Here is an 8,483-nt window from a genome sequence, read left to right on the forward strand (position 1 = left end):
GAGGGTGCTGCTCTGCGTTCTGGGTTTTGCCTTAGATGGCCAGAAGACGGAAGAGGCCCAGTTCTGCCTGGAGCGGATGGGAGCTTGGCCGCCCTCTGAGTTCATGGGGGTCACTTCCGTGAGGGGGGAATGGACAGGGGGCTTCAGCACATGCAGACTTGGCCGTCCCAGCGGCCTGGACTGGAACACCGTAGAAAAGGCACGTGATTTGGAGGTGGAGCTGGCTTCAGGCTCTGTGCTCCTGGTGGGGTGGCCGGTCCCTGGCCTCTGCCTCCGGAGTGCACAGGGAGGCCCCCGCTGTCTCAGGGACACGGCCTGTGGGCAGCCCAGGCGAGGTCCCGGCTGGGGGTGGCACAGGGCATGGCCAGAGCCCTTTGGGGTCCAGTGGCGCGGTAGGCGGGGAGGGGCCTGAGTCCTGGCACCCGGCCCAGCGGGTGAGCCCGACACCTTCCCCAGGTCCTCGGGGTCTGCATCAGGGGAGGGGTGCGGGGTGGGGCCAGGGGTCAGTGCCGCCCGTGCTTGATCCAGTTTCTGATGGTCCACTTCTGCCCCGAACACCTCTGCACCACCAGCCGCAGCCCGAAGTTGGCGTCTTTGGACATTTCCACCTCCAGGCACCTACCGGTGTCCCGGCTCACGATGGGACCACTCTGTGGGGAGGGGGACCAGGTCAGCATGGACGCCCAGGGCTCCCGTCCTGACAGCATCTCGGGGTGGGGCTGATGACAAGCCCCATGCAGATCACTGCACAGCCACCCGAGACTCAGGGGACTATCTGTCCCATCCCTCTGTGCCCTCCTGGTCCTTCTGTTCCCACCTAGTCCCTCTGCCTCCTCCTGGTCCTTCTGTCCCTCTGTCCCCTCCTGGTCCCTCTGTCCCCACCTAGTCCCTCTGTCCCCTCCTGGTCCCTCTGTCCCCACCTAGTCCCTCTGCCCCCTCCTGGTCCCTCTGTTCCCACCTAGTCCCTCTGCCCCCTCCTGGTCCTTCTGTCCCCATCTAGTCTCTCTGCCCCCTCCTGGTCCTTCTGTCCCCACCTAGTCCCTCTGTCCCCTCCTGGTCCCTCTGTCCTCTCTTAGTCCCTCTGTCTCCTCCTGGTCCTTCTGTCCCCTGTCCCTCTGTCCCCTCCTGGTCCCTCTGTCCCCACCTAGTCCCTCTGCCCCCTCCTGGTCCTTCTGTCCCCACCTAGTCCCTCTGTCCCCTCCTCGTCCTTCTGTCCCTCTGCCCCCTCCTGGTCTCTTGTCCCCACCTAGTCCCTCTGCCCCCTCTTGGTCCTTCTGTCTCCACCTAGCCCCTCCGCCCGCTCCTGGCCCCTCTGCCCCCACCGAGCCCCTCTGTCCCCTCCTGGTCCCCTGTCCTCAGGCATCTTCACCTTATCAGCCATGTCACCTGCCTGCCTTGCTCCTGGGGTCTGAGGAGTGACTAGCACAATGGACACAGGGCCCCTAAGATGGAGGGCTCCCCTGGGTGCCTCCCACCTCCTATCATATCTGATTTGCCCATCAGTCACCCCTGCAGGCCCGCTGGTCCCCCAGACATCAAGGACTCTGGCCCAAGCCTGAGGACCCCAGGACTGTATGCTATACACCCCCATTCTTTTCCAAACAGGTCCTTCTTGCTGTCCCAACCCCAACCCTGGCCTCCTGGGGACCTCTGACCCTTACTGGCTATGCCCGAAAAGATGACCCCTCATTCCTGCAGCCTCTTCTGCAACCAGAAGCCCCCAGACCCCAGTGCTGAGGGCAGGGTCACCTGACGGTGTTTATTCGTCACGGGTCTGCTCGTTGGGACCGATGGCAGAGAGCGTGTGGGGATGAAGTTGGAGACGGAGACGGGGATGACAGGAGAACTCCCTGCCCATGGCAGGGAGAGGGGATGCTGGAAGCAGCTCCCCGGGCCTCAGAGTCCCAAGAGCCTTGCAACGGAGTAGCATGGGCAGAGAGTTCTGGAGAAGCAGGTCAGACCCACCGAGTCTCGCCCCAGAACCCGGCAGTGCGACCTTAGGGTCTGCGCAGCCGTGACTGGTTAGGATGAGGTCACACTGGAGCAGCTGACCCTCGGCCCACGCTGGCGTCCCTGCCAGGGGAGAGATTCGGAGACAGAGACGGGGACAGCAGGTGGCGGGAGGAGGGACGGGGCCTTGAGAGGCAGGAAGGACCCCCCAGAGCCCGCGGCAGGAGCACCGCCCTGCAGAGAGCTGGTTTCAGACTTCCCGCTCCACGAGGACGGTGAGAGCCTGCATGTCTGTGGTCATTTGCTGCGGGAGACCACGGGGATTTAGGACACAGGTGTGTCTTACGGAAAGGGGTCGGGGGCTGCTCAGGGCTGGAGGGAGATGGGGTTCCAGGCGAGGTCACGAGAGGACGTGTCCTTGGCTAACCTGGGTGGACCCACAGGAGGCCACACCATGGAGGATGAGCTGGTGGGGAGGCGACCTCCGGAAGCCCAGAGAAGGGCGTGCGGTATGCGGATGGATGCGGTGCAGGGGGAGCCGAGGGAGGACAGAGGGCAGGAGGGGCTGCGGAGAGGGCCACCCAGAGGAAGGCCAGCCAGACCCTGCTCACAGGCCCAGAGCCAGCGGGGGCTGGGAGGCACTGGAAGCCCCCTTCCCTGGGCGCTGGCTGCACCCTGGGGAGCCGTGTGCCATTCTCACCCAGGCTGCTCCCACCAGCGCGGGGGCCGCCTGTGACTCCCCAGCCTGAAGGTTTGTTCTTGGGGCTGGAACTTCTAAACCAGCGTCCCAGCAGCCCCAGGGCCCGGGGCGGGGGTGGTTTCAGCAGAGCTCGGCCAGCCACGGTGGCGAGGCCGTCTGGGTGCCCGTCACCCCCGTCCCCTCCATCTACACCCCCTCCCCAGGGGGCCCGAGGACGCGGAGTGTGGGGGCAGTCACAGTGCTGTGACCAGACCAGCGGGTGTACCCCCCACGGGCTGCCTGGGGGCCCCGGGGTCCCAGCAGCCCCGCTGACCTGGGTGAAGTCCCACAGCCGCTGCGCGGGCCGGGCCACGTCCTCGCACTTCTTCAGGGCGGGTGCGCGGGTCCTGCCCTCATCCACCAGACACTTGGAGTCGGGCAGGAAGGCGGTGGAGCCCAGGGGGCCCAGCTGCAGCAGCCCGTCTGCGCTGTACCGCACCAGCTGAGAGAGGGCCGTGGGTGGGTGTCAGGGAACGAGGGCGGCACCGCCCGGGCCTGCCAGCCCACGCACCAGAGCTTCCTGGGGAGGGCCAGGCCCGGGGGAGCGGAGCACAGAGAGCCACCTGGGGATGCCCTCCAGACCGCCCCGCGCCCCTGGCCCCGCTCCTTCCCCCAAGATGCCCCAGCAGGACCGCCTTAGACTCCTTTCCACAACTCTGCTCCCAGCCCAGCTCCTGGAGCCTGGCCTCTCGGCCCAGAGCCGCAGAATCTCACACACGCCCTTAGGGTGCCCCATCTGCCCTCGAACAACCACGAGGTGGACGCTTATTTCCATGTGGAGAGCAACCCCAAGTTCACGCACGCCTTGATCCTACTTCACATTGTTTGCTCATGACCAGCCCTAGAGAGTTCCTGCCATTCCCAGCTGTGTGGCTTTGGTCAAGTCACGCCACCTCTCTGTGCCTGGGATGCTCATCTGTAAGCAGGCGGTCCTGAGAGCACCTGCCTGGCGGTGAGGATCCAGGGGACACGATACAGAAGTGCTTAAAAGTAGCACAGGCCCCATAAACAAGCAAGTGTCACTGTACGTCTCTCCTCTCCGTGCCCATCCCTCCTTTCCCCTCCTGTCCGAGCACGCGTGCACACACACCGCCCAGTGCACAAGGCTGGGTTTTCCCACATAATCCTCCCACCCTGCTCGCTCCGGGACAGCGACCTGGACCCCCCTGTGAAGGGTGAGGGTCTACAATCTCCCCTGGATCTTTCTGGGGAGCGTGGGAGCATCACGGACGCACCGCTGACTTCTGGGGCTGGGTGTACATGGTCGTGGCCCATCTGGTTCTCCTGGGATGCCTGCCCTCAGAACCGGGCAGCCTGGGGAGAGGCCACGTGCAGAGGGTCCGAGGCCCTCCTGAGCTGGTGGCCAGCACGAGCCCAGACTGCACACGTGTGAGCCACATCTAGAGAGGTCTTTCAGTCCACGTGGTTTGTGGCGTCTCTTCTCGCGCTGCAGGACTGGGGGAAAGCCTCAGCCGCCCGGTCACCTCCCGTGGCTGCTCGCTGGGTGTGTTCAGAGAACCCAGCAGGACGCAGCCCCTCACGGGGGGTGCCAGCCAGAGAATCGTCCACAGAGTGTGACAAGCCCAGGAGGCTGGATTTCCCCCTGGAGGCCACTAAGACTCTGTCTCTCAACGGTAGGCCCAGAGGGGTCCTGGGGCGAGGCTGCGGGAGTTGTGGGGGGGCCACACCCTCTGCTCCAGCGTCACAGGCTCGGCCCTCACGCCCGCCATGCACCGCTGGGTGGGCCGTGTGGACTCGGCAGCTTCTCAGTGCCCAGGGCTGGCATGGGTCCCTGCGGGTTTCCACTGGATGGGCATCCGTGAGTGAGGCTCAGACCCAGACAGTGCTTGGAGGGGAGTCGAGGGTAATTTGGGGAAAGCACTCTGGGCCTTAATTTAAATGACCCCAACACTCCTTAAGAAGAAGTGTTGCCTTTACCAGCAGGGAATTCACTGGGACTAGAGTCCTACCCCGAGCTCTCTGAAAACACACCTGCCCCTGCACCATCTGGTTCCACGGGCCTGGGATCTAGACATCGGTACAGACATTTTTAAAGCCCCCATCACTGGGGAGCAGCTCAGCCAGTAAGAACCAGCTCTAACCCTTCTTCTAGGTAACACTTCTAGGTTCCGTCCACATGGTGGCAAACGCTTTCCCACATGATCCACTTTGGTCCACACGACAGCCTTGACAGGTACCATTATCGTGACATCTGATGGATGGGGACTGAGGCAAGCAACGTGACGCGAGCTGCCCAAGGCCTGTTTGGCACCAGAAGCCCTGCTCTTAGTCCACCTGGGGCGGGGGTCTTCCCGAGGGTCCCCACGCCGCCCCTGAGAGCCCACTCACAACCTGCACGCCCCTACCTGGGAGGACATCCCGTGGCAAGGATAGAGGATGGCGCGGTCATCGTCCTCTGCTCCCTGGTCTAGGCAGTAGCCGCTGGCTTTGCTGTTTCTCACCTACAACCAGAAACCGAAGGAGAAACCCCATTGTTGGGGGGTCCCTGAGGCCAGGGCAAGGCCAGCCCATCCCCACTGCGGGGCAGAGGGGCCTGCTGGGCGGCCAGCGCCTCGGGAAAGTGTCAGCTGCAGGAATGGCTAGGCCAGCCAGGACTGTCCACCCCGGGCACCCCTTCTAGCCTTGCGCTGAGCGCGAGCCCAGGACCATGCACACGCCTTCCTTCCACACGGGGACCTGGGCTCCCCTGAACAGCTGGAGGGCGGAGGGGAGCGAGGCCGCCCCCTCCACCAGCACAGACCAGGTTGACAGTGGTCGTGCACGTGGGGGCTGGGCAGACATGCGAGTCTCCGCGCAGCCGATGGGCCCCCATGTGCGTGTTGTTTGCACTTAAACACGCATGCACGGGAGCTTCCGAACACGACTACGTTTGTGCAAGTGCGTCAGTGTGTTCGTCTCAGGGGTTAGGGTGCACCGGCCCCCCTGACAGTTGGTCTTGACGACGGTGTCTGTACGTCTCCGTGTGCACAAGCAGGCACCTTTGGGTTTGTGTGCACGAGTGAGGCTCTGTCAGTCGCTCTCTGTGTGCACACGAGCAACACTGTGTGTGCTTGTCCTTACGTGTGTACAGACTCACGTACTCATACGGATCCTCATGCATGCGTGTGAATATATGTGCACGTTCGTGCGTGTATTTGTGCACACATGTGTGCACGCGTCTGCATTTACTAGCGTGCGTTTCTGCATGCACGTACGCGGTGAGTCTATGCTCTTCCTCTACTCGGCGCCAGGTACGTGCGAACGTGCCCGCGCACGCTGCCGGCTGAGCCCGTGAGCGCGCACGTGGGTACGGGTGAGGGTGCGGGCTGGGGGCCTTCCCGGCGGAGGCGGTACCTCTCCGTACGTGAGGGTGTCGTTGTAGGTCCTCATCTCCGGGTACACGTTCTCCAGGTACCACTTGAAGCTGCGGCATTTCAGCCGCTGGCGCAGGGCCAGCCGCTCGGACACGTCCCCGAAGTCCACCCCTGGGTTCTGCGAGCGGGGAAGCGAGCTGGCGTTGCTGAGTCCCCACGACCCAGGTCTCTGCCCAAGGTGGGGGAGCCTCGGGACCCGGGCGCAGCCCCACCCCCCAGGGCGTGGCTAGGGGCGGCCTCCTCGGCCTCCTGCCCGCCCCCCCGGCCCCGACACTTGGAGGCCCGGGTAGCTGTTCCGGATGGGAAGGGCCTGCTTCTCCAGCCAGCCTGCTCTGCCCCAGGCGGGACGGATGGCCCCTGACTGTGGGCTGGCTGTCCACACCCTGCACACTCCAAACAAAAGACCTGCCCTTGGCCCCCCCGCCCCGGGAGGTGATCTCTAAGCCCTTGGAACATCCCGCCTGATGAGAGTGTTGTTTACCTGGGATCTGGGCTGGACAGTCTAGGTTGCAGGGTGATGTCTGGGGGAGCTTAGGGCCGTGGTGGGGTATCTGCTTGACTTCTGCAGGGGCTAGAGACTAAGGTCAGCCCTGTGGGAGGCTGGCATGTGTGCGTGGATGAGCCCTCAGGAGAAACTGAGGCTCGGGTGGGTGTGCCCGGTCGGCAGTGTCACGCGGCATCACCGTGAGGGCTAAGTGCTGTCTGCCTGACTCCTGGGAGTCTGTATCCCTCACTGCAAGAACCCGTAACCCTGAGCACAACAGCTTTGCTGAGTTCTGGGTCCTTCTAGCCCAACACCGAACCTGAAGGTGGCCTTGAGGTCCCTGACGCTGCAGCGGGCACCAAGCTCTGTGGGTGTGAGCGGGTTTGAGCAAGCGCCTTCCCCTGGCCAGGGGGCCTGTGGCTCCACCCTCGGGAGCCCCTCTCCCTCATCCGCGTGGTGGGCATGGCCACAGAGAAGCTCCTCCCAGCCTTCACACGAGGATCAGGTGAGTCATGGGCATGCAGGGCCCCTAGAGGTCCCTGAGAATGAGATGTGGGGGGGCATCTGCCGGGCTCTGGCTTGGAGCTGGTGACCCCTCAGGGACGCGGTCTGCAGGCCCACGAGGACAGCGCCCGGGTTCCCTTTCCAGTAGTAACGGGGACGTTTCTGGAACCTGTTCCCTTGGTGGACAGTGAGGCTTTACGAGAGACGGTGAGCCCTCCTTCCGTCTCTGATAAACGTGTGCGTGCGTGTTTCCATGGCGTTCCGCATCGTCTGGACACTGCTGTGTGAGGAGCCCACGGGGAAGGAGGGGGCCTTGAGCGGCCCCTGCTCCCTCCTCGGAGGGGTCTTGTGAGCCGGCGGCCCAGCCTGGCACTCTGGCAGCATCACCCAAATGCTGGGCACGCCCTGCCAGGGTTTGGGAGGTGCAGAGAGAAATGCGCGTAACAGACATGAGTGCTGTTTCTGTAACTTCTGTATGTGTTTGAAGCTCTCTCTGTTGACAGGTGAGCACGCGGATGCGGGCACACGCATGTGCACACGGTCTGACAGAATCTCCAGCCCTTACTGCGAGCTGACGTAAAAATCATTTCCAGGATGGCTGCAGCCGGGGCCTGGAGCCTCGCACCCCCCGTGGCCGGGGAAGCAGCACGTGAGTGAGGGCTGGTTCTGGAGCGGGTGTGTGGGGGGGAGCCTGGCAGTCTCGACAGCGCCCCACGTAAGGGGCCACCTCTCTCTGCCCTCATTACTGTTCTGGAGGCCAGGGAGCGGGTCTTCTAAGTTCCCAAGAAAAGCCAGAATACGGGCTATTTATGGGAAATTAGTTGATCACGAAGTAAACAAAAAACACAAACAGCAACTCCTAACTAGGTTGTGGGTCAGAACTGCATAGACCAAAACCAAAGACATAGGGAGCACCCCAGGTGTCCACGGCGGGTGGAGGGGTAAACCAACTGTGGCCGTCCACACCCTGGAATGTGAGCTGGCCACAGAAAGGAAGAAGCACCGAGGCTCGCTACAACGTGGACGGCCCTTGAGAACATGATGCTCAGCGAAGGAGCCAGACACAAGAGGGGAAACACTGCAGGATTCCGTTATGGGAAGGGTCCAGAACAGGCTGGTGGTTGCTGAGGGCTGGGGGCGGGCGAACGGGAGTTAGCCGCTCGTTGGGCACAGCGGCTCTTTTTGGGGTGCTGTCTTTGGAACTAGGTGGTGTCAATGGTTGTACGGCTCTGTGGGTTTGCTCAGCGCCGGGGACGGCGCACTTTAGAAAGGCCGAAGTGGTACTTTCTATCATGTGTATTGACCACAAAACCCAAGCAGACCCCACGCATGTCCTGTGGGCTGGCGGGCAGTGAGCTGGGGCTGCCCTGCGCCCCAAACCGACCGCGTGGTGGGCGCGCTGCCTTGCCAACACATTTCTGGGTGCATTTCT

The 8,483-nt window shown here is 63.3% G+C and overlaps 1 protein-coding gene across 1 annotated transcript in view; it reads right to left on the minus strand.

The window, feature by feature from the left end:
* Positions 1-6: 6 nt before the first annotated feature.
* Positions 7-8,483, minus strand: part of GALNT9 (polypeptide N-acetylgalactosaminyltransferase 9) — a 32,924-nt gene continuing 24,447 nt past the window's right edge. Inside the window, exons 4-7 of the mRNA XM_081802456.1 lie at positions 6,044-6,181; positions 5,056-5,151; positions 2,964-3,131; positions 7-650 (exon numbers count right to left, since the gene is read on the minus strand). Of these exons, the coding sequence (XP_081658582.1) occupies positions 504-650; positions 2,964-3,131; positions 5,056-5,151; positions 6,044-6,181 (549 nt within the window). The 3' untranslated portion in view covers positions 7-503. The remainder of the gene's footprint in view (positions 651-2,963; positions 3,132-5,055; positions 5,152-6,043; positions 6,182-8,483) is intronic.

The sequence above is a fragment of the Leptonychotes weddellii genome, chromosome 13 (genome assembly GCF_054177405.1).
Source record: "Leptonychotes weddellii isolate Sample4059 chromosome 13, ASM5417740v2, whole genome shotgun sequence".
Taxonomy (NCBI): Eukaryota; Metazoa; Chordata; class Mammalia; order Carnivora; family Phocidae; genus Leptonychotes; species Leptonychotes weddellii.